Below are 25805 nucleotides of genomic sequence, written 5' to 3' on the forward strand. Positions count from 1 at the left end.
TTTTTTTTAGCTATTTTGTTAAAAAATGCATTGCTTAAGTGTTTGCATTGTTCTTTTCTTATGTTGTTTTTCTAAATGCCTGGATAACGAAAAATAAGCAAAAAATGCTGGTGTATTAGGTATTAACTGAAGGTCTTGACTAGATTATCTATTTTAAGCAAAATGACAGTGTGGCGTATTGTAAAAGCATATGAAACAAGAAAAAATCATGATCCAAGATAAAATGATGATAATAATAATAATAAAATAATTGCTATATTTAAAAGTTGATGATTTAATAGAAAATGATTCTGCCCTCATAGAATGTGACTGTGCTCCATTATTGTAAACATTTAGAATAAAGTCCCAAGACGTACTTTTCTTGAAAATGATCCTTTACAGTAAATTCACTAATCAAATGCGATTATTCAGTTTGATGACGGTCAGCATTATTGTATGTTTAATTGAAAATCTCTGCTTGACGGTGGCTGGTTTTGGAAGAAGTATTGAACAAGTGCTGGTTGTCTTTTAACCTTTACATGTATTCTTTGAAAATAATGTTGATTAGGTTGATGTTGATTATTTTATCATATTGATGACTGACTTGCTTTATAAATGTAAAGTAAATGAGTAAAAAAAGGAAATAAAAGGAGTTAATCTCTGTTTTGCAGTGGTTAACATGGAATGGACAAGCTAACAACAACCAAGATTGTTAAAGTTGAGGGGGGATCTGGAGGATCTGGAAAAGGTGAGTGCAAAATAAATTAATAAATAAATAAATAAACAAAATAATATATATATATATATATATATATATATATATATATATATATATATATATATATATATATATATATATATAATATTATATTTTTATTATTTTAATTATATATATATTTTAATTATTTAATTTTTTTAAAGTGTTTGCATTTATTCATTTAGTAGACACATAAAGCTACTTAAAGTTATAAAAAATAAGGAAATATATATATATTGTATAGAATATATTATGTATGCTATATTGTAATATATATATATATATATAATATATCTTATTCAAAAGAACTTTTTTTAATAAATGTTCTAAAAGTTTTAAAGACTTTAATGATTTATGCTAATAAAGATGACTTATATTTACAGAGTGTACAGATATATACAGTTAAAGACAAAATTATATTTAAAAATATAATAAATAGATTTTTTTTATAAATAAATTTTTATAACTTTTCAACTATTTTCCTGAAAACAAAAACAAATCGCACCATGAACATCTTGCATCTTATTGCTCTGGGTGTATGATAGGGCCATCCCTGTATGTTTTAAAATCAATCAATCTCCTTTCTGTTAAGCAGCACTTGGGAACCATTTGAACAAGAATACAAATTTCACAAGAGGGCTAATAAATGTGTTGTCATCTTCAACTGTACTAGCTGCGAAATTAAAATTAATTTGTTCTTTTGATGTAAAAAAAATCACAGAAATCCAGAAACATACAGAAACTGTGACGACTACAAGACTGACATCTCTACCGCCAAGTAGGTTTACCTGCAGCTTCTAACAATAACAGCAGTTGTAATTGACTATCCTGTAATCCTTTTAAAAAAGTCAGTAAACCCATAGACTTACCTTTTATAATTACTCTCATAGTTTGTTTACTTATTAATTAAATGCAACAAGTTTGCTCTCTTTTTTCAAGTAAAGTCAACTAATGGCTTTTTACAGTGTGTTGAATGTGATGTGGTGTGTCCCTACAGAAGCCCACAGCGGCCAGCAGATACTGACCTCCATCGGGAACGGCTCAGGATCTGCAGGAGGAGCTGTTTTGCTGGAGAAGAAGTTCATCACTCACAGCAGCGCTGAAGGAGGAGCTTCCAGGAGTTATGTCATATCATGTGAGTCCACCAATTATCCAGCTTAATGTGCGATTAGATGACTGCTGAAATGATCATATTATAAAATGCATGAATATTTAAAACTTTTGAAAATGATTTATTTACAAAGCAGACTGTGTATTTTGGAATGCAAATGTTTAATTGTATGTATACACACACACACAGACACGCACACACACACACACACACACACACACACACACACAAACACACACAGTTGAAGTCAGAATTATTAGCTTCCTGAATTATTTTTTCCCCAATTTCTGTTTAAATAATAGTTTGAATAACTCATTTCTAATAACTGATTTATTTTATCTTTATCATAATGACAGTAAATAATATTTGACTAGATATTTTTGAAGACACTTCTATACAGCCTAAAGTGACATTTAAAAGCTTAACTAGGTTAATTAGTTTAATAAGCAGGTTAGGGTAGTTAGGCAAGTTATTGTATAACGATGGTTTGTTCTGTAGACTATCGAAAAATGTATAGCTTAAAGGGACTAATAATTATGACCTTAAAATGCATTTAAAAAAATTAAAAACTGCTTTTATTCTAGCCGAAATAAAACAATAAGACTTTCTCCAGAAGAAAAAATATTATCAGACATACTGTAAAAATTTCCTTGCTCTGTAAAACTTCATTTGGGAAATATTAAAAAAAAAAAAAAAAAAACAATTCAAAGGGGGGCTAATAATTCTGACTTCAACTATATATATGTGTGTGTGTGAGAGATACTAAAGACTGAAGTAATCAAGCTGAAAATAACAAACAAGGCATTTATATATTTTTTATTACAATTTTGAACAAATGATCAAATAAATGCAGCCTTGATCAGCAGATAAAAACAATATATATGTATATTTCTGTATGCTTGTGTGGGTGGGTGAGTGTGTTATTGCGTGGTTGTTTTTTTTTAGGATATACATAAAAATTATATGCTGTCTTTAAATTTTATTATATATACATATATACCATTTACATCGTATTTATGCTTACTAATATTTATAATTAGTAATATATGGTAATATATTTAAAATTAGTAATTTTTTTGTAATTTTTTATAATTTTAGTACTAAAAAGTTTTAAATGTTTAGTTACATCCCAGAAAACCAAACCAGAAAGCAAAATTTCCAAGCTGAAATAAATACCTCCTATACTTGCTGAAACAAAATAAGTGTTGATGAGATTTTCTTTTTATTTCTGTTGCTGTTTCTTTAAATAAAAGTAGCAAATTAAATGAAAAGTAGCACACGTAATTAAAAAGAACACATTTTACAATAAAATTTAATTATTTTAATCACTGAGCTTCTTGATTCTCTGCAGCCTCCTCATTTGGAGATTCGAAAATGTATCTATAATAAGTAATATAATTAGTAGCATACTTAAAATTGGTACTATTTCAAATTGATTTAGTAATTTTAGTACAAAATAATTTAGTTTGTTTTCTACATCCCAGTTAACCAAATTACAATATCTCATATACTAGCTAAAATATACTAGCAAGTGTTGATTAGATTTTGATTTTATTTCTGTCGCTGTTTCTTTAATTAAAAGCATTCAATTAAATTATATTTACAACATTTTAATTAACTTAATTAAAAATAACACATTTTATGGCTTTAAATTATTTTAAAATACTGAGCTTCTTGCTTCTCTGCAGCCTCCTCATCTGGAAGTTCGGAAATTACATTTTGTAATTGAATTTCATTGTATTGTTACATATATTTACCATTTACATCATGTGCATACCTAGCAATATCAATAACTAGCAATATAATTAGTAACATATTTAAAATTGTTATTATGTTTGTTTGATGTAGTAATATTTGTACTAAATAATTCAGTTTGGTTTCCCAGCACTGGGTTGCAGCTGGAAGGGCATCGGCTGTGTAAAACATATGCTGGATAAGTTGGCCAGTCATTCTACTGTGGCGACCCCAGATAAATAAAGCGACCAAGCCGAAGGATATGAATGCATTTAGTTTGTTTTCTACATCACAGTGAACCGAATATATTCCTAGCTGAAATAAAATGTGTCGATTAGATTTTCTTTTATTTCTGTTGCCGTTTCTTTCATTAAAACTATTAAATCAAATTAAATTAAAAGTGACGTAATTAAAAGTAAAACATTTGTACAGTTTTAATTAATTTTAAGAACTGAACATCTCTGCAGCCTCCTCATCTGGAAGTTCAGCCAGCAGCAGCTCAGGAGCAGGATCTGTGATCAGTGGATTTGACGGTATATCTGGCGAAATCAGTGTAACCGGACCGATCACTAGCTCTACGGTTAAAAGCTCTACATCTGCAGTTAAAAGCTCTAGCGTGGTCTCTACCTCCATCACATCCTCGTCAGCCGCAGGCGGAGAGCTTTCCTCTGGATACGGCTCCATCTCCTCATCCTCCTCCGAGTTCGTGTCTGGTTCCTCAGGAGGATCCATCAGTACTTCTGAAGGCAGCATGAGTAAATCTAGAAGCGGTGGAGGATCATCTGCAGTCATGTCTGGCGAAGGAACATCCAGCTCCAAGACTGTGTCCAAATTCAGCTCCTCGTCCCCTAGTGGAACAAGGAAAGGTTTGAGTTACAGCACAGTTCCTACTGAGAGGAAGACCATTATGAACATTACCACAGGAGGATATGAGGGTAAGATCATGACCTCTGACCTGTGGTTCATGTAGAGTTCAAGAGAATTTCACATTGTAATGTTTATATTAATTTTCACCACACTGAAATCTGCTAGATCAGGGGTCACCAACATGGCCTGTTCTAAAACTAGCTCACCATAGCACCACATACGAGTAAGCCGCATCTAATATTTTTATAGGTATTCTTTTTAAATCACACTTGCATTGGTGTAAATTTGAAAATTACTTTAAGTTATAAATTAAAAAAAAGCTTTAAAAACTATTTCAGACAAATGAAGTGTTGCATATTGATATTTTTCTAACTTGTTAAATCATTGTTGACAACTACTGTGAGAAATCATTAACATGATCAATGTCTTCACATAGATGAATATTATTAATTATTAATAATAACATATAATTAAAAGTAAATGAAGGAAAATTTGTTATTTAATAACTGGTAGCCCTTCACACAAATCGGTACTCAAGAAGTAGCTCTCAGTTTCCAAAAGGTTGGTGACCCCTGTGCTAGATGGTAATGCAAGTTACATATATGGCATCAGTTGAAGTCAGAATGTGCAGTTATTTGTTCTCCAACTGCTGGAATCATAAATATGTGCATAATACACTACCTGTGACAAATGTTTTGATGCTTATCAATGTATTAGAAGCAACAAACAATAACTTGACTTCTAGTTGATCATTTGGTATCAGAAGTGCCTTTTAATTATTTAATTAGCACAGTAAGGTCTGACTTTGCTTAGACAAAAGTCCTGTCACTTAACAGAAATAATGTACAGTATAGAATATAAAGTCATGCTGAAGTGGAGAAAGAATGAATATTGTGTATGACTCCCATGAGCTTGGAGGACTGCATCCATACATCTCTGCAATGACTCAAATCACTTATTTATAAAGTCATCTGGAATGGCAAAGAAAGCGTTCCTGCAGGACTCCCAGAGTTTGGATTCATCTTTAAAGGCTTCTCCTTCATCTTACCCCAGACATGCTCAATAATGTTCATGTCTGATGACTGGGCTGGCCAATCCTGGAGCATCTTGACCTTCTTTGCTTTCAGGAATTTTGATGTGGAGGCTGAAGTATGAGAAGGAGTGCTATCCTGCTGAAGAATTTGCCCTCTCCTGTGATTTTAATGTAATGGGCAGCACAAATGTCTTGATACCTCAGGCTGTTGTTGTTGCCATCCACTCTGCAGATCTCTCGCACGCCCCCATACTGAATGTAACCCCATTTACCAAACTTGACTGATTTCTGTGAGAATCTTGGGTCCATGTGGGTTCCGGTAGGTCTTCTGCAGTATTTGTGATGATTGGGATGCAGTTCAACACATGATTCATCTGAGAAATCTTCTGCCACTTTTCCAAATGATCAACTAGAAGTCAAGTTATTATTTTTTGCTCTTACAACTAAGATCAACGACAAGACTTTTGTTAGGTAGTGTATATGTTTAAATATCAGCTTGAATTTTATATATGTTCATATATGGCCACATACTAAAAAATATTAATATATATATAAAATATATTTGAACATATTTGTAATTCCAATTTTTGTAAACAAAATATACGTCAGCAGGCATTTTTGCAATCTTTTGAAAAATATCTAAATATGGCATATTTTATATATGTCAAATCTAAACTTATATCTCCTTGTGTCAGATTTCTATATGGGTCATGAATCATGTTTTTTGATAACTTTTCAATGAGAACAATATTTAGGAATATGATTACAAATTATACTTTTGCAAATAAACTCTTCCTTTGTTTTAATAATCTGTGACATTACAGTATATTAATTTGATGTAATGAGCGATGTGGTTATTTTTTTAGGGAGCTCCAGTGGCAATTCCTCCCCTGAGTACATAAAGAAAGAGTACGGTATGTTTGGTATTTTGTTTCTGAAGTAACTTCGCTAATAAAAATACACTTTTCATTACTTGCAGTATTAATATTATTATTATTATTGTTATTATTATTATTATTATTATTATTGTTATGATTATTATTATAGTTATTATTACATTAATAAACCAGAAGCCATTTTCCTATCTCAGTTGACTTAGACGATGTTTATTTTTATGAACTTTGATGTTTGGGTGGGACTTATTTAAAAGTTTTGTTATTTAGAAAAGTAGCTAAGAGCTTTATAAGCGATATATTTGTGAATGCTTCGCTCTGTTTATATTATGCTTTAGGTAGAAGGCCGTGTTGCCAAATTGGGTGGTTTCCTACCTAATTGTATAGCATTGAATTTGATTGTGCAGGTATTGGCGGGCTGAAAAAATCGGGGCAGTTTTGAAACATAAATTTTATATCCAACTTATTTAACAAAACATAACTGTGTACTCCTACTCCATTCAGTTATTAGTGGCTGCCATTGCATAGCGCAAACCGCATGGGCCCACCCTGCACGAGGTGGTAAAGGAAAACTCACAGGTTTATCATGACACTTTTATCGATCATTTTTTTCCACAATTGATAGCAAGAACAAACATAGAAGCGTTGTCTCATTGCCTTAGGCAGCGCCTAAATATGTTCAAAAGAATTTAAAACGCCAAATGGGATGAATTTATACCCCATTTCTAAAGTAAAACATACTCTAATCTACACATAAGTGCAGTGTGTGTGTGAGAGGGGGCAGTGTGTCGATGTGATGAGGTTGTGTTCTGCCTGCTGGTGTTAAAATAAATTAAATAAAACATTTATCTAATATGTTGGCCGTTTTTGTGTGCTTGGGCGGGTTTTGAACAACTTTTGGGTTGGAAAAAGTCAGTTAAGTTACATCTGGCAACACTGGTAGAAGGAGGAATAGGCCTATAGTGTTGGATCATTTGGACAAAAAACGTGGTGAAAGATGAATCGTCATAACATGCAAATATACAGCCTGCTAAAGTATTACATTATTAAATTATTTAATAGTTATTTTGATATTATTCCTGTTAACATTTGGAATGACAGACGCTTCTGAAAGGACAAACAAAAGGTCGACGCGTTGTAAATATGTAATTTAAAGCCTGTCTTCAAGGTTATAGTATACTAACTAAGCAGCTTACCAGTCCCGTTGTTGATGTTGTTATAATCATCTCAACCATTCAATGTTTAATCCGTTGAACTTTATTTTCTCGATATTCAACTTGGTTTTTTTTTTTGTTTATTTGCAGTTTCCACTAGCAGTGCTGCCACCAGAGGGCGCACTCAAACACGAGGTATTTATCATTTAAAACCTACTAAAAACTTCACAACAGTCTTAAATTTTAATTCGAAAATATAAAAATAATTTCTCGCCCAGTTTATGTCTTATTAATAATCCCAATGTTGTCTTTTTTTCAGAGAGTGAGATCAGAGCCAGACTGCAGAGCGCCTCGCCCTCCGCTAGATGTCAGTGTTGCTCGTTTTCAATCAGCGTGGTTATTTACTCAGCCTCACAATGCAAATAATCCAAAATATTTATAATATTTTGTCATATTTTAATGTTTTCCACTTATTTAAATTCTATTTTGTATATGTCATTCAGTAATATAACGATTGTACATGACGACATTGTGCATTTGGGCATTTTTTTGTTTGTATGTAGCCTACTTCTTTATCATCAATCAATTTATATTCAGTTTCTCATCTAATTTATAGGGACAGAGTTGGATGATGTGAAGAGATTACTGAAGGGAAGTCGCTCTGGGAGCATCAGTCCACCACGTTCTCCCACCAGCACTCTCCCTATCCCCAAAAAAGCCAGCATTGACGTACGCCACGAGAGCCAGTCAGGTAAAACTCAGGCACACAGAGATACATACACTTGTGTGTTGATACACATACTAATAATTCATTAATATGTGTCTTTCAGGCTTTGATGGCACAGTTTTGGATGCTGGATTCAGTGGATATTACACCAATCCCAACAATCTCAGTTACACCACATTGCAACAACCATCATCACCCACAGGTCAAACACATGTGGTTGTGTGCATGCGAGTCGAAATAATCAGTAATAAACTGTAAAAAATGCTGGGTTCCACACAATTGCTCAATGTTATCCCAACACAAATGGATTAAGTTGACTTAATCTCTTTTAATGCTAATGGATAGAACAAAAAATAATTAAGTTGTCCCTAAAAACAGTCTTAAAGTAGTGTTGGTTCAACTCATATTAGATAAGTAGAATAAACAAGCAACAGTGTATGAAGAGATTAAAAAATAATGAAAGGAAGAACGTGCTAATATTTTCTATTGCAATTCAGAGAAACAAATCAGATTTTTGAGATTTAAAGATCAGAATTACAAGAATGTTTTATTCATTATAATTTAACAATTAAGATTTTTTTTCTCTCTGAATTCTGACATATTGCAGTTTTGTTGAAGCTTGTTTCAGCCATGAAATGAAAGGAATGCAATAGTTGTTGCATTGATTTTTATCTTACAATTTTGATGTTTTTTATAGGTATGAGTGTTATGCATCTTAAAATTCAGAGCTTTTATCTATAATTATTTTTAGACTTTTTCTTACAATGGAAAATTTAAAATGTACAGTAGGTGACACTTTAATATGAGCATTACCGCCGCACCTTGTACCGCCGCCGCTCTAAAGGAGTAAGAACGTGTTTTTTTAGGTATTTTTTAAGCAACTATGCTGCCAGGAGGCACAAAGGGACAGGATGCGAATGGCCAGAAATAGCCTATACATTAGCTATAAATACTCTGCTACTTTAATAAATACAAAGCATTATGATTCCTTCATTAGTCATTAAATAGACAACTAGGCTAAGCTACATTATTTAAAGGCATTCGTTATGACATTGATAGGATCAAACTTATGATTAATTTTTAATATTAAGATATTTTCGATGAAATTTAAATTGATATTTTTCTGCCAATGTTGCTATTAAACACTTCGCCTGAACATGCTGCCAGCAGCTGTGAAGCAGTGAAGCATTAATTAAATCCTTATTTTCCAAAGAGCAGAACAAATCGTCATCGCACAGTTAGACGGCCACAAAACAAAAATATAATTCGTAAAATTTTCTTGGAAAAAAAGGAACGCAATAGTAGTTTCAACTTTTTATCTTACAATTTTTATGTTACTTTTTTTAGTTATGAGTGTTATGCATCTTAAAATTTAGAGTTTTATCTATAAATATTGTGGTAACACTTTACAATAAGGTTCATTAGTTAATGCATTTACTAACATAAACTAATCATAAACAACACATGTACAGCATTTACTAATCATAATTGAACAATTACTAATGCATTAATAACATCCAACTCCATGCGTGTTAACATTAGTTAATGTACCATGAGTTAACATGAACTAACAATGAACTACTGTATTTTCATTAACTAATGTTAACTAACATGAACAGATACAGTAATTCATGTATTGTTCATTGTTTGTTCATGTTAGTAAATACATTAATTAACATTAACTAATGAACCTTATTGTACAGTGTGACCAATATGTTTAGACATTTTCTGACAATGGAAAATTTAAAATGCATCATACATCTTGCCGTTCTGAAAAAAGGTATTGCATTCACAGCAAAAATGTTAGCTGTTAATATATTAACTAAGAATCATTATTAATATGAACTTAGACCATAAAAAATGCAGGCTTCTACACAAATCTTTTATGTAGTCCAAATGCAAATCGATTAAGTTAAATTATTATTACATTTATTTTTACAAATTTAAGTGGATTGAACATAAAACAATTAGGTTGTTCTAAAAAACACAAAATTATGTTTTTTCAGCTCATTTTAAATAAGTAGTTTAAAGAAGAAACAAAAAAAATGTTTTTTTAAACGCAGAATTATGAGATATAAATGCAGGATAAAAAGACAAAACCTCGAAGTTTTACATTATTGCAGCAATTTTGAGTTCATATCAAAATAATTTTGACATTTTTATGTTACCTTTGCAGAAAAACTGAATTGTTAAATATAAACTAAGAATTTCATGAAAAAAGTCGAACAATTAATAGCTTTGTTGCTAATTTGCCATCACATGCGCTTTAATCGTTACACGTATATTGCTATTGTATCTAATTATAACCATGAGATTAAAATGTACAATTTATTTTAATTTTATTTTAACGTATCTACTTTTTTTTTCATTTTTTATTTCCATGCCGAAAATGTGCTTCAGTTAACACAATGCACGTGTTTTTTTTTGTTTCAGGCGGCATGCAAAACAATCTGACCCTCAGTTCATCTGCCCTTGATACTACAGGTTATTACATTGAGCAGTTCACACAACAACACACTAAAATACATGAAATATTTTACAATTTCCAACAACATCTGTGTTCTTCTCAGTGTATGGGATGCAGAATAACCTGTCTACATCTGGCGGTGCTATGATGGCTAATGGAAGGTGCACTGGCTATGGTAAACTCAATCTTATCTCACTTCAATACTGTGCTTATTTTAAATGTTAAAACACATTTTTTAAATGTTAATACAAGACACTAAAGAATACTAATGGGGCAGCAAGGTGGCAGTGGTTAGTACTGTTGCCTCACAGCAAGAAAGTCACTGGTTTGACTCTCAGCTGGGCTAGTTAGCATTTCTATGTGGAGTTTGCATGTTCTCAATGTGTTTGTGTGGGTTTCCTTCCAGGTGCTCCGGTTTCCCCCATAGTCCAAAGACATGTGCTATAGGTGAACTGAACAAACTAAATTGGCCGTAGTGTTTGAGTGCATGTGTGGATATGAGAGTGTATGGGTGTTTTTTAGCATCCGCTGTGTAAAACATATACCGAAATAGTTGACGGTTCATTCCGCTGTGGCAACCCCTGATAAATAAGAGACTAAGCTGAAGCAAAACGAACTAATTAATGAATGAATGATATTTTAAGAATTTATTATGGCTAATTTCAGTGTATGGGGTCCCGAAAAATGTTGGCAGCGCTGGATTGGCCACTACTATTTCTGGTAATACTCTAGTGATTTTACTTTAAAATGTAGAAGTTACTATATTATACTATATTGATGATTCTGTATTTCTTTTCAATGACATTTGCAGCTATTCCAAGCAGTCCTATCACCGCTGATGACGTGTTTATGAAAGATGGCAAGTTAATTGCGATTGGGAAGGAAAATGTAGCGGCTAAGACAGAGACCGAGAGGCTGATCATGTCCAAAAACACTGGCAAACAGTTCGTCCCTTCATCCTTCAATGCTGGAGCAGGTAGACACGACAGGCTGCACTGTAAATCCAATATGTGACAATTAACATGTTAATATTTTGTGATTCTCAAGTGTCTTTACAACTGTGTTTACGTTTGATGTTGAAAATTCAACTATACAGTTGAACAAAGTGACTTTTGTTGACATTTTATTGACGTATACAATCATACTGTATATAGAAAAATAAATCTGTAAATGTGCTGAAAGTTTATTACAAGGTTTTTGTAGAGTAATATACAACCCCAACACAGACAATCTATCAATTAAACTATTAAAAATGCTAATAAAAGTTACTTTTTTTTGTACTTTTAAAGGTTAAAATTTGTTGGAAGAAAGATCAAGATCCCATAATGTAATTCGAAAGCATAAATAAATGTGGAAAAATAAATAAAATGTATCACAGAAAACAGAAAATTACTAATTTAAGGATGTTTTTTAATATGTAGGTGCTTAACTTATAATTATTATTAGTCTTAAACATCACTACATTGCCATGTGACAAATATTCACACGTTCACAAATATTGTCACTTAATGTTACAACAGATAAAGTCACACGAAACATATATTACAATAAACTACCACAATATTACAAACTGTAAAAATATTATCCCAACATCACAATTGTGTCTTATTTAAACCAATAATGTTGCACATTATCACAATGGATTCAGTTATTACAAATATATTACAATATTTTTAAAACATGATATTATGTTGTTATTACAGTATGAAATAATACATACAAAAAGTAAAGTGTTAAAAAAAATATCACAACATCGCAATATTTTGAAACATTTTATTTTATACATTTCTATTCTATTCTATTCTATTCTATTCTATTCTATTCTATTCTATTCTATTCTATTCCTGACATTATATTATATTATATTATATTATATTATATTATATTATATTATATTATATTTATTATATTTATTATATTATATTATATTTATTATATTATATTTATCATATTTATTATATTATATTATGTTATACTATATTATATGACATTATACTATATTATATGACATTATATTATATTATATTATATTATATTTATTATATTATATTATATTATGTTATACTATATTATATGACATTATATTATATTATATTATATTATATTATATTAATTATATTTATTATATTATATTATGTTATACTATATTATATGATATTATATATTATATTATATTATATTATATTATATTATATTATATTTATTATATTATATTTATTATGTTGTATTATGTTATACTATATGACATGATATTATATGATATGATATTTTATTATATTATATTACATTATATTATATTACATTATATTACATTACATTATATAATATTATATTAAAATTTATTATATTATATTATGTTTCTTCTATTACAGACACGTTTTCTGAAGATTCACTCAAGAGGGAGAAAAAGATGATCTCGAGCGCCACAGATCCACAGACCACCACCATTACTGGTACATTCAGAAAAATCCCTGACAGTACAAACTAATCCTCTATTAATATTCAATCATTAAAACTGTCATTAATCTGCTTTCAGGTTCCAAATCCTCAACAAAAAACAAAGCAACATATGCAGGTAGATGTTTAACGTCACCCCATATAATTACACAATATCTACTCCCTGAACATATAAAAGTGTTATAAACCTCAGCTCGTAATGAAGATGTTATGATTTTTTGTGGCTCATAGTCTTATATTGTAATATGCCACACAGATATTCGTAAAGATGATTCCGACGGCGCTGGATGTGGATTCTGGACGTGTTGCTCGTGGTGGAAATGGCTTCTGGCTTTGTTATTTGCTCTTCTCCTTCTGCTGGGACTCCTCTGTGGACTGATCGCACTAGGTATGTTATGTTTTATTATAAAATGGATAGTTTCTGATTGGTGGAGCTGAGTTTGAAGCTGTTGTAAATTAATCTACAATCATACATGTTGCTTGGCAAACCAGAAACTGTACAAATCAGAGACTGTTCTGAAACAGAAAGGTGTAAAAACCTTGTTATGTACATCGAATAACAATAAAACAAATAAACCCTGTGATTTACAGTAAAGCTGTGGTATACTTTATGCCTAACAACACCTCTTAAAGCGATAGTTCACCTCAAAATTACAATTGACTTACTATTTTCTGACCCTCAGGTGAGTTAAGATGAATTTAGTTTCTTTATTCAGTTGAACACGAAAGAAGATACTTTGAAGAAAGCTGAGAACCTGTAGCCATTGACTTGAAATGTAGGAAAAATAATATGGAAGACTACTATGGTTTCAATTTCCAGCTTTCTTCAGCTATTTCTCCAGCTTTTCTTCAACTCTATAGTGCATTACTGTGTGTGTAAAAATGAGCGTGTATGGGTGTTTTCCAGTACTGGGTTTCAGGTGGAAGAGCATTTGCTGTGTAAAACAAATGCTGGAATAGTTGGCGGTTCATTACACTGTGGTGACCTCTGAAATAGAGACTAAGCAGAAGGAAAATGAATACAAATTAGCTGCTAAATGAAAATGTTTGTGACATTGCGTTGGATTTACAGTGGCTTGTATTTTGACAGTTTCCTGTATAATTTCTTTATCTAGGTGAGCAGCTGAGGAGGCTGAAGGCTCGTGTGGATGCTATCGATGGTGGAGGAACCTCTCCTCGAACCAGCGGTTTGAAAACTGACGACATTCCTGGGGTCCAATCTGGTAACACGATAAACCTGGGTTATGAACCTGCTGGGCAAGATTCGTTGATCCTGCAGAGAGCTATCCTGAGAGAGCTGCAGTCGGACACCATCAGAGGTGGTTGTCATATTAAAATGTTCTTGCTGCCTTTATTTTTTTGGGTTAAGTCAACAGAACTTTTCTAGCCATCTGAACTGGTTGTGGTTAGCACTGTCACCTCACAGCAAGCACTGGTTCGAGTCCCGGCTGGGCCATTTGACATTTCTGTGTGCATGTTCTCCATGTGTTGGCGTGGGTTTCCTCCGGGTGTTCCAGTTTCCCCCACAGTTCAAAGACATGTGGTATAGGTGAATTGGATTAACTAAATTAGCTGTAGTGTGCGAGTGTGTATGGGTGTTTCCCAGTACTGGGTTGTGGCTGGAAGGTCATCCACTGCGTAAAACATATGCCAAAATAGTTGGTGGTTCATTCCACTGTGGCGACTCCTAATAAATAAAGGGACTAAGCCGAAGGAAAATGAATGAAATAATGTAGTTGACACACGATTAACTTATTAAGGTTAAAGTTACTTAAAAACATTAATATTCATGATTTTTGTTATATAATTGTTTGCAGCATAGGGGGAATATACAATCTGCAGCATACAACTCTCTTGGTTAACATTAGTTAACATTTATTTACAATTCAATATTTGTTATGATTTATTATAGCATCGCTGGCAACTTCGCTCAGGGGAGAGAGAGGAGAACCTGGACCTAAAGGTAACATTTACACTATATTATATACTTACTGTAGTTTAAATTATATACTAGTGTAAAGCAGATTTACTAATGCATATGTTTAATGCAAATTTATTCTAGGAGACCAAGGGCCTCCTGGAGTTAAAGGTAAGAAATCAAACTATACAAATTCAGATGAGTTAAATTCAGATAAATTCAGAGAGTAAGGTTCCAAATAAATTGCAATATCATTCAAGACAATGTACTATACCTGAAATACTGCACAGTAATCAAAACATATCATGATATTTAAATACATCACAACACCAAGATAATTATTCCCAATTAAAAATGTATCAATCTTGTTGCACACTATTAACAATAAATCACCAGTTATCACAAATGTGTCACAATAATGTCAAGTAATTTATTTTCACAACACTGCACAAGTATCATTTGTCACACTTATTATCTCTCTATATATTTACATTTATATACTGTTGAAGTCAGAATCATTAGCCCCCCTTTGATTTTCTTTTCTTTTTTAAATGTTTCCCAAATGATGTTTAACAGAGCAAGGAAATGTTCACAGTATGTCTGATAATATTTTTCCTTCTGGAGAAACTCTTGTTTGTTTTTATTTCGGCTAGAATTAAAGCAGTTTTAATTTTTTTATAAAATATTTTAAGGTTAATATTATTAGCCCCTTTGAGCTATATTTTCTCGATATCCTACAGAACAAACCATCATTACACAATAACTTGCCTAATTTCCCTAACCTGCCTAGTTTACCTAGATAACCTGGTTAAGCTTTTAAATGTCACTTTAAGCTGTATAGATGTGTCTTGAAAAATATCTAGTAAAATATTATTTATTGTCATCATGGCAAAGATAAAATAATCAGTTATTGGAGATGAGTTATTAAAACTATTATGATTGGAAATGTGTTGAAAAAAATCTTCTCTCCATCAAACAGAAATTGGGGAAAAAATAAACAGGGGGGCTAATAATTCTGACTTCAACTGAATATATTTATGTATAATATAAATGCCAACATTAACAGTCCCACATATTAAATAATAATATTTAAATGTCACAACAGTACCAAACAGCAGTAACTCTCCCAAACTATAATATCCCAACATCACAACTGTATCATATTCATATTCATAATGTTGCACATTATCATGAAGCGTATTTTTGATCATCACTGATTATCACACAAGACAAATGTATTATAATTAAATAATCACAGAATCAAATAATATCATAAATCTATGTATATTATGTATCAAATGAGTCAAATTTATCAACATTTTTTATGATATTATCACCCATTATCATGATTACATAAAGATATTTGGACAACAATGTCAGCGGAGTCACATATTGCAAACAGAAAAGTTATATTATCTCAATGTCACAACAGTAATAACACAAATTTGTAACAAAAATATTAAAACTGTAACAGAGCAGTATTAATTACTAATCTGGAAAAAAAATCACCACCATGTCACAAATCTTTTTACAGGTGATTCAGGATTTCCCGGGATTCCAGGTGAGAACCTTTATATATCACAAAAAACACACAATCTGCATAAAACTATGAAAATAAACTAGAAAAATAAACACTGTCCAGCTTACTGTATTTTATCTAATTTTTTCACGTATGCTGTAAACAAGTGAATACTGTTGACTTGATATATGCTGACTAGAAGACCCAGAATGAACCTGTACTCCAGCTGACATTACAGTCATTTTTCCAGGTCCTCCTGGTCTTATTGGTCATCCTGGACAGGAAGGCCCTCGAGGACCCAAAGGGAGCGCAGGTATGATGCACAAATAGGCAGATTTATTACTATGCCACAGTCATATCAAGCCTGGTTTATACTTCTGCATCAAGTGATCAGCGTGACCCATGACGCATGCAACACGTGTAGCTGTGCGTTCATACTTCTGCTTGCTGTTTCAGTTGCTCTGCTATAACACTTCCGAAACTGGCTGGCAGTGAGGTGTTTATGTTCCTCTGTGTCGAGTTTCTTCGCTGGTGTTTTATTTTTTAAAGGCTTTCTTAATATACAAGTGGTTCAAACGCGCTCATTTTGAGGCAGTAACCGGCGGACGTGCAACAAGTTTAACCATGAGGTAAACGCAAAATAAAACTTTCTATCCGGAGCTCGTTCACAGGACTCCACACTAGTAAACAATCGCTCCATAGGGTTTGCAGGGCTCTTAACCGCGCCCACATTCGTCTGCGCTTTCAAGCTAACCAATCACAGGGATTGTGGTATGCATCGTTGCGACGTGTTGTTACATTTTTTGAGAGGTGCAAGTCAGCGACGCCGATGGCCACGGCGAGAGCTATGCATCCACGCATAAGCTGCACCATAGCATTTGCGTACGCTTGACGCAGAAGTATAAATCCGCCTTCACACTGCGGCCTAAGACTATTTACTCATTGAAGCTAAGCAGGCCTGAGCCTGATCAATACCTGAATGGGAGACCACATGGGAAAACTAGGTTGCTGTTGGAAGTGGTGCTAGTGAGGCCAGCAAGGTGCGGTCCTAATGCCCCAATAAAGTGAAGGGGACACTATATTGTCAATGAGCATTGTCTTTCAGATGAGACATTAAACCGAGGTCCTGACTCTCTGTGGTCATTAAATATCATTTGGCATTTTTTTGAGAAGTTTGCGTGTTCTTCCCGTGTTGGTGTGGGTTTCCTCCGGGTGCTCCAGTTTCCCCACAGTCCAAAGACATGCGCTATAGGTGAATTGAATAAGCTAAATTGTCTGTAGTGTATGTGAGTGTGTGTGCAAGAGTGTGTATGGGTGTTTCTCAGTGTTGGAATGCTGCTTGAAGGGCATCTGCTGCTTAAAACATATGCTGGATTAATTGGCAATTCATTCCACTGTGTCGACCCCAGAATAATAAAGGGACTAAGCCGAAACAAAAATTAATGAATGACTTACTTACAGCTTAAACCAGTATAAACCCTGTTTTAGCATTAAATAGAATCTACCAACGGTATTTATTAAATGCGCAGGTAATTTAATAATAGGTGATTTTTGCAGATGAACTTTGCATCTTAATTTGTAGGTGTTTCCTTTACTTCATGGAACTAAAGCATATGCTGTTTATTATACTTTGAAGTAGTCTTCAAAGTACTTTGAAGCAGAAATAAACTTATTTAAAGGGGACTTATTATGCAAAAATCACTTTTATAAGAGGTGTAAACACAATTGTGTGGCAACAGTGTGTGAAAATAACCAGCCTCTAATGGTAAAAATAATTAATATTTGTTTATAATCACACTTGATAAAAACAGTCCGCAGAAGCACTTTGACAGTCTCCCTTTGTATGTGTCATCATCGTTAGTGATGATCTCTCCCTCATTAGCATAGAAAGCCCTAAGTGAGAAGCAGCCATCTGCCATTAGAGTTTTCACACCATTTTAAATCCTATTGGTGCTTTTTATGGACCTGTTTGGTAGATCTGCTCCTAACCCAGGGGTAACCTCTGCCATTAAATTGCCTGGCATTACAGCTGAAGACATTTGATTGAGGACTCTAGCATTTAATTGTGTGTGTTATTATTCACAGGTGAATCAGGAAGTGATGGTTTACCTGGACCGAGGGGTCGTGAAGGTCCAGCGGGTCCCAGAGGAGAACCAGGACCCCCAGGAATTGGGGAGAAAGGAGAGAAAGGTTTAACAACTGCCATTCTTGATACACAGAAACATTCATACCCAAGCTGAAAAAGTTTCTGCTCAGACTTATTAAAGAGTGTAGAATAGTTAACAAAATGATTTTTTCTAAGTAATCATATAAGGAAATAGTATTAAGAACAGACAAATGAAAGAAAATATCCACACATTTGAATGCTTAAGGTGTCAAATGTACCATCCTCACAGTTTTGTCTGTATATACAGTAGTTATGGGCAAAGACTTGAGTGTAAAACAGTAACCAGCAAACATTTTTTGTGTTTAAAAGTTGTCTTCTAGATGTCTATTGTTGTATAAAAATAAATAATTGAAAGAGAAGAGAACCCAGTCCAGGAGACTTAAACAAGCTGAAGAATTTCTTTATTAAGACGTGTTGGTTAATCTGCAGTCGTACAGTGTCTTCAAGAAGTCTATGTGTCTGCGGAAGCCTATTGGTGGTCTGCAGTGTGCAAGTTTTATCACAAGTCTGATTTTAGACAAAGATGTCCCGTCTATAATGTCTTCTAAGGACACTATTTGACACTAGATTATATAAATTTATATTTCCACACTATTATACATCTAAACACATAGGTCTTGGCTAAAACAGGGCTAAATTTGAGCTGTCTAATTTATTAGACGTCTAAGAATAACCCAAAAATAAACTAGTGATCAAATACACAGAATTAAATAAGTACACATGTTATCTCTGTTTAATCAATCTATATAATGAGTAGTCTAATTTTGGGCTATTTGTTAGACATTTATTATATTTTCAGCCTGGTTTTGGCCAGGAGATCCATGCTAGATGTCACAAAATTGCTTGGTGGGTATGGGCTAAGAAATGAATACACCACTGGATTAGCAATGCAAAAGAAACACGTCTGTGTTATCAGAGTTTATTCACACAATATCTTTAAGCCCTTCTTGTAATTTATTACTTTATTTACTTCTTTTCTTTTCTTCTAACTGGATTTTCATGTTTCATTTTTCTGTATATCCAGTGTAAAAATCTGTCTATCATACATCTGTGTGTACATTTTTTTTGCAATAATACCAAAATGGATTTGATCTTAGGCTCATTTGGTGATGTTGGCGCTCCTGGGATAGCAGGACCACCAGGACCCGTAGGGCCCAAAGGTAAGATGATGGGAATAATGGCACTATAAATAATCTGCATTACTAATGTCAATACTTTTTTCAGTGACAATTAATGAATTGAATTACTGTTTCCCCTATTACACTGCCATTACCATTACTGACAATACAAAATTTGCGTTACTATAATTGAGAATACTACAGCGGTTTTCATGCAACCAGCGTCTCTCTCTCAGCCATAGTACCTCTCTTTTTTCTGGGGTGGGTGTGCGTTCGGGGCTGGGGCGGGACACAACCAGTCAGCGATGATGATTGGTGTGTTTGTGAACGTGGTGTAACAGAGAACATGACGATTGGCTTAGATAGAGTACATTTGCCAATCAGAGGCAGAGTAGGGCGAGTGTTCACACAAGCACACGCACAGTCAGTGATACACACCGATGACCAGGAGTCAGAGCGATGGCAAATCGAACAAGTTCAAAGGTAGCATTTGCAAACTGGAAATACAGTATAAGCACTACTTTTTACTCGTTGAGGTGAAAGGCAATAATTTTTATGTATCATGAAACTTATGCCAGGAAAAAAAAACAGTCTCTCTGTGTCAGTGACAAGTATTTTTAATCTAATGAAGCAACAAATTAGTAGCTACCCAGGTGAAAATGTGAGCTCTGCTACCAAAAAAGGAGACAAAGTCACAAAATCAAAGCAAATAAAACTTAAGACAGAATTAAACTAAATAATATCTAGATATGTGGTTGAGGACATGTTGTCTCTCACAACACAACAACATTTAAACAGTGTAGATTAGTGTACAATGTTTTATATTTACTTTATAATCATTTGACAAATTAGATTTTGATTAAAGTAACACAGTAGTTACTTTCCCTGGTAGTTATTTACTTTTATAATTATGTAACTCAGTTACTATTTGTGTGAAATGACTAGTAACTATAACTAATTACTCTTTTTAAGCAATCTGCTCAGACATTTACATAAAGTTATTGATAAAGAGGGACCAAAATTTAGTGAACGTGTTTTGCTGCTGCTGCAGGTGATGCAGGTGCACAAGGAGTACCGGGACTTACAGGAGCACCTGGACCCCAAGGCTTCCGCGGAGATTCTGGTGATCCCGGACCCAAGGGTGAACATAAATTCTCTTCACATTTCCCCATTTGAGAACTTTAAGTGAACAGTTTGTTTTTATAATCTTGTGTTTTTCTTTTAGGTGATAAAGGACCTGCTGGGCCACCTGGGGTCAAAGGTCTGTAGATATCAGAGAAACGCATTGACAAAACTACTGCAGTTTACATGCTGATTATTTTGTATTACTAAATTAGGTGATCAGGGAGAGAGAGGACCACGTGGCGCCACTGGTCAGTAAATAAGTAACTGTTGGTATACAAAGTCACTTTTGCATTAGTGATATGATAAGGATTTCAATATACCAAACTTTTTTTTCTGACAGGTGAGCCGGGTCAGCCTGGACCAGCAGGTCCTCCTGGTGAGAAAGGTCTTAAGGGATCAACAGGTGAGTTTTATCAGGGAGAGAGACACCAGATGGAAAGAAAATCTAAGGCAGTTTCGGGAAAAGTTATTTTTGAAAATAATGCATTACAATATTGAGTTACTCACCAAAAAGTATCTAATCGCATTACTTAGTTATTCTTTATAGTGAATATTGTTTGACGATACTGTTGGGTTTCATTTGCATTACCTTTTATCACCTGCCTGAGGCTTTCTTTCTTTTAAATAGAGTTCTGCAAGTAACAATGCACTGTATACCCTAAACCTATATTTACCTTTAATAAACAAATCTAAAATTTATATTTTAGGATAATGTTATCTGAGAGCTTCCTGACCCCAGAGCTCTACATGCCGTATACACAGATTATTGAAAGTTTAAAGTAATGTGTTTACTACTATTGTACTGAACTGAAAGGTTCTGAACTTAAAGATTCAAGACACCCTGGAGTACTTTTTTTGAAATGTTAACTGATTTGTGAGTGTTGAGCATCAGTTAAGACACATTAGCACCTGTCAGCTATAATTATGTGGGAAACTGGATAAATTGGAGCTTTTGTCAGCTAATTTCATCCTCAGGGTTTAAAAAAATTTTTGGAGCGGGATCAAAATCGGTGACGTAGCGCAAAACTGCAAGTGGAGTAATGACATGTTGGTTTCTCATTATTATTCATTGCGGGGTTTTCTTATCCCATGAGAAGACTCTGCTTCTTAATTTTACCTAAGAGCATGTGCTTTCTGAAGGCAAGGCAGGCCTGCCAAGCTGTGAGACCCAATGACTGGGTGAGACTCCGTCCGCGCATGGCAAGCAGTATTTAGCCGTTCATGAAGGGTCATTAGGTTATGTGTTTGTTTCCATTAGTCACGGGTTTGTTGCATGTGTTTCCCCTTGATGCTGTCAGAGCAGATATAGCAATAATGTTGGTTTGTAGCAAGCATTTGTCTTTTATCAGTTGAGTTTGTTACCATTCAGACACATCGCCTATATCTGTGCTGCTGTGTTCACATATGTTTAAAATCCTCCAGATTACCAGCAGAGCTGATGGTTGGAATAGACAGGGCAAGAGACCTGTTGCACCGCTATCCACTGTGTCTGCATTCAGACCAGGGGATTGAGGAGGAGAAAAGTCTTCCTCATTTGTAGTGTTTACATGGTTATCTCTATGATAATATAACAAATTGTAATTATGTGTATATGAAATTACAAAAAACAAATGGATCAGGGCACTAAATTACTGTTTATTGTTTTGCATTATAATTTGTAAACTATAAAATCATGCGTCTCCTCACGATTTGTGTCTCATTTCGTGTCAACTGACAACAGTTGTTCGCTCCCCTTTTCCCCATAAAATTACATAAAATAGGCTACTGTATCCTATAGTTTCTACAACACATTTGACAAAACAAGAATGCAGATAATCTTAACTCAGTGTTCAGTGGAAATGTTTAACTTAAGGTTTCCACTTTTACTCACATTGATCAGTTTAAGATAAAATTTCAAAAATTTAGTTTATAATAGATGTAAAAGTGCACCTGTGTGTCTGCCTTTTTATTGATCAGGCGGTAAAGGTTGATATGACATTTAGAATGTAAGCAGTATTAAAAATTGTTTTTTAGAATGAGTAATAATCCTTTGTTAACTTTGTTATTTGTGTGACTGAAATGTATAATTGATTAAGGCTAAGGGCGAGAAATACCGCTTCGTCTTTAAAAAAAGGGAGGAGACCGACAGATACTTAGAGTTTAGAGAATAAACCCGGCTCCTCACCAGGTTAGGTTCACAGAGTAAGTTACCACGGTAGCTGACTTTGAGGAAGAGTTACCTCTCTTTCAGAAACAGGCTTGACTTACCCTGCTGTCTCGAGTTTGACAAACCTGTGCCATTTCGAAATAGAAAAGTTTCTCTCATTTCAGGGTAACATACTCTGAGTTTTCACTTAACCTCCTTTCTGGGCCACTAAATTAGTCTAAAATGACACAAAATCTGTTTTTTTTTTAATCATACTGTTACAAAAGATTTCTGCTTCAAGCAAAAACTTGTTCTTAATTAAAGAATGATGAAAAAAATCTTTCAAAAAGTAATTTGAAAGACTTGAATAGTAGTAAATGAATGATGTCAACATTTAGTGATGTCCTGAAATGAAAATCGCTGTGTATGATGTCATAAGATGAAGTCATTGATCTAATGTCATGTGACACATCCTGCTTCCTTTTCCACAGGTGCACCAGGACCAGATGGTGTTAAAGGACTTAGGGGTAATTTTGAGACTAAGCGATGGGAAATTATAAGTCTCTTGTCAAGCATGCATCTAAATTTCAATTCTCTTTTATAGGTGACCAAGGACCCGTTGGGTTGCCTGGTGCTCGAGGACCATCAGGACCTCCCGGAGATTCAGGAATACCAGGTATTTATGAACACAAAATGCTCAACGGGACTGAATGAAAAGAAAAAGCAATTTAGTTTTAAGCACACTGTTTACCTGCACAGGAACACCAGGACTCCAAGGACCACCAGGTTTGATTTTCAATTCAAATATTACGAAAACCTATCTAGTTCCTTGTCAAATTCTTACTTTCAGATTATCTCTCATTTGTCATTATTTACTTGGCCTATTATCTTATTTCACTATAGGACTGCCAGGTACACCAGGCCAACCAGGAGCTAAAGGTAATCTCTTTTGATTGAATCATTGCTTTTTATTTAATTCCAAATATCAAATCTAGAGCTTCCGAGTGACATTACGCGTGTTTTCATCCTAACGTGAAGTGAATCATATTAAAGTTTGCAAAAAAGTAAACAAACCTTAAATGTGAAATAGGTGCATTTCCATTAAGTTGATAGAGCAGCTAGCTGTAGTATTGGTAACCTACCATCCAACAGTAATGGACTATGTTTGGTGTTGTGGGAGGTCTAATGTTCACGACGCCAAAGTTTATTTGGCAAATGCGTTTCCATCTCTTATTATTGCGCAAATTAAGGGATTTGCATTTGAAATTTGACACTTCCATCAGTCATTTCTCATGTGATACTTCAAAATAGACAGTAACACAGGGTGATGGAAAACCAGCTACTGTCAACTATACAGATTTTTTTAAAGTCACATCATACATGATGGGCGTCACGGTGGCGCAGTGGGTAGCACGATCACCTAAATCAAGCTAAACTGGCCATAGTGTATGTCTGTGAATGCAAGAGTGTATGGGTATCCACTGCATAAAACATATGCTGGATAAGTTGGCGGTTCATTGAGCTGTAGCGATCCCTGATTAATAAAGGGACTAAGCCAAAAAGAAAACGAATGAATGAAAGAATTATGCATGATGTTTTTTTTTTTATTTAGGTGAGGCCGGTGAGCCTGGAAGAGTCATTTCTGCAGGTGAGTGATACTGTACATCATTTTTGGCCCTAAATTTGAATCTGGGGTAACATTCATCATCAAAATCATATTTTGATCACTCTTTTCAGGCGCTAATGCTAACACGGTGGCTGTATCTGGACCACCAGGACCTCCTGGAGCTCCAGGTCCTGCTGGTCCACCTGGACTATCAGGTATCATGAAATAGGGAAAATCTACATTTTATGTCAAATGAATGATTAATCGAATTATTTATCTTTAAGATAATATTGTGATTATTTTTTGCCCTCAGGTCCTATTGGTCCTGCTGGTCTTCCTGGTTCACCTGGTGAGACAATATAACATGTTTATTTATTTTTTTTTAAAAACAAAACAAGAATAAATCTTTTAGTTGACTGACATTTTAATGTCTACAGGTGCAAAGGGAGATAAAGGAGACAAAGGAGAGGATGGGAAACCTGGAGTCACTGAGAGTGCAGGGAGTGAGTCTGATTACTGTTTACCTTTACATTCTTTATGATTTTATCTTATTACAGTTTTTATAATCTAATTAAGCAGAGAAATCAGAAGCAGGGGAACCCGGTCCTCCAGGACCACCAGGACCTCCAGGACCACCCGGGGATGATGGAAAGCCAGGTCCAGAGCATTAAGATTGCCTTAAATCATTACCTACAGATTGCATTAAGCTCGCCATGTTGATCATTTATTTATTTTGATTTTCAGGTGTTGGAGAACCTGGTCCAGCTGGTCCTCCTGGTGAAAAAGGTGAACCTGGAAGCTTTGTACCTACTTCAGGTATGCGTTTGAGTTCATGTAAACCTGGTTATTTTAGACCATATGTTTCAAACTAGATTCCTGGAGTGCAGCAGCTCTGCAGTTTTGCTCCAACCCTGATCAAACACTGCTGATGCAACTAATGAAGGTGTTCATAACTCTTTTCAACACATCGATTAACTGGATCATCTGTGTTTGATCAGGGTTGGAGCAAAACCGTGCAGAGTTGTGGCCCTCCAGGAATTGGATTTGA

General features: G+C 34.0%; 2 protein-coding genes across 13 annotated transcripts in view; one reads left to right on the forward strand and one right to left on the reverse strand.

Annotated features, from left to right (window-relative positions):
* herc56.2 (HECT and RLD domain containing E3 ubiquitin protein ligase 56.2) overlaps positions 1–7692 on the reverse strand; it is a 34149-nt gene extending 26457 nt beyond the window's left edge. Inside the window, exons 1-2 of the mRNA XM_073949190.1 lie at positions 7571–7692; positions 4209–4429 (exon numbers count right to left, since the gene is read on the reverse strand). The gene's annotated coding sequence lies outside the window, so the exon portion shown is untranslated. The remainder of the gene's footprint in view (positions 1–4208; positions 4430–7570) is intronic.
* col17a1a (collagen, type XVII, alpha 1a) overlaps positions 1–25805 on the forward strand; it is a 38117-nt gene that overhangs the window by 4855 nt on the left and 7457 nt on the right. For 2 of the 12 annotated variants that reach the window (XM_005160111.6, XM_005160112.6), the window contains exons 2-38: positions 651–727; positions 1458–1514; positions 1734–1871; positions 4049–4516; positions 6348–6395; positions 7679–7723; positions 7848–7895; positions 8145–8279; positions 8359–8457; positions 10689–10739; positions 10826–10897; positions 11389–11442; positions 11534–11698; positions 13095–13175; positions 13259–13297; positions 13436–13567; positions 14295–14498; positions 15092–15142; positions 15242–15268; positions 16632–16658; positions 16867–16929; positions 18702–18806; positions 19881–19943; positions 20953–21042; positions 21127–21162; positions 21239–21274; positions 21367–21429; positions 23643–23678; positions 23756–23827; positions 23911–23937; positions 24055–24090; positions 24764–24799; positions 24889–24972; positions 25071–25106; positions 25195–25260; positions 25334–25414; positions 25502–25573. In XM_005160111.6, coding sequence (XP_005160168.1) covers positions 664–727; positions 1458–1514; positions 1734–1871; positions 4049–4516; positions 6348–6395; positions 7679–7723; positions 7848–7895; positions 8145–8279; positions 8359–8457; positions 10689–10739; positions 10826–10897; positions 11389–11442; positions 11534–11698; positions 13095–13175; positions 13259–13297; positions 13436–13567; positions 14295–14498; positions 15092–15142; positions 15242–15268; positions 16632–16658; positions 16867–16929; positions 18702–18806; positions 19881–19943; positions 20953–21042; positions 21127–21162; positions 21239–21274; positions 21367–21429; positions 23643–23678; positions 23756–23827; positions 23911–23937; positions 24055–24090; positions 24764–24799; positions 24889–24972; positions 25071–25106; positions 25195–25260; positions 25334–25414; positions 25502–25573 — 3007 coding nt within the window. In that variant the 5' untranslated portion in view covers positions 651–663. Of the gene's footprint in view, positions 1–650; positions 728–1457; positions 1515–1733; positions 1872–4048; positions 4517–6347; positions 6396–7678; positions 7724–7847; positions 7896–8144; positions 8280–8358; positions 8458–10688; positions 10740–10825; positions 10898–11388; positions 11443–11533; positions 11699–13094; positions 13176–13258; positions 13298–13435; positions 13568–14294; positions 14499–15091; positions 15143–15241; positions 15269–16631; positions 16659–16842; positions 16930–18701; positions 18807–19880; positions 19944–20952; positions 21043–21126; positions 21163–21238; positions 21275–21366; positions 21430–23642; positions 23679–23755; positions 23828–23910; positions 23938–24054; positions 24091–24763; positions 24800–24888; positions 24973–25070; positions 25107–25194; positions 25261–25333; positions 25415–25501; positions 25574–25805 lie in introns of all 12 variants that reach the window. The other 10 variants (XM_073945024.1, XM_073945034.1, XM_073945040.1 and 7 more) reach the window with 6 other exon arrangements.

Source organism: Danio rerio, chromosome 1, assembly GCF_049306965.1.
Source record: "Danio rerio strain Tuebingen ecotype United States chromosome 1, GRCz12tu, whole genome shotgun sequence".
Taxonomy (NCBI): domain Eukaryota; kingdom Metazoa; phylum Chordata; class Actinopteri; order Cypriniformes; family Danionidae; genus Danio; species Danio rerio.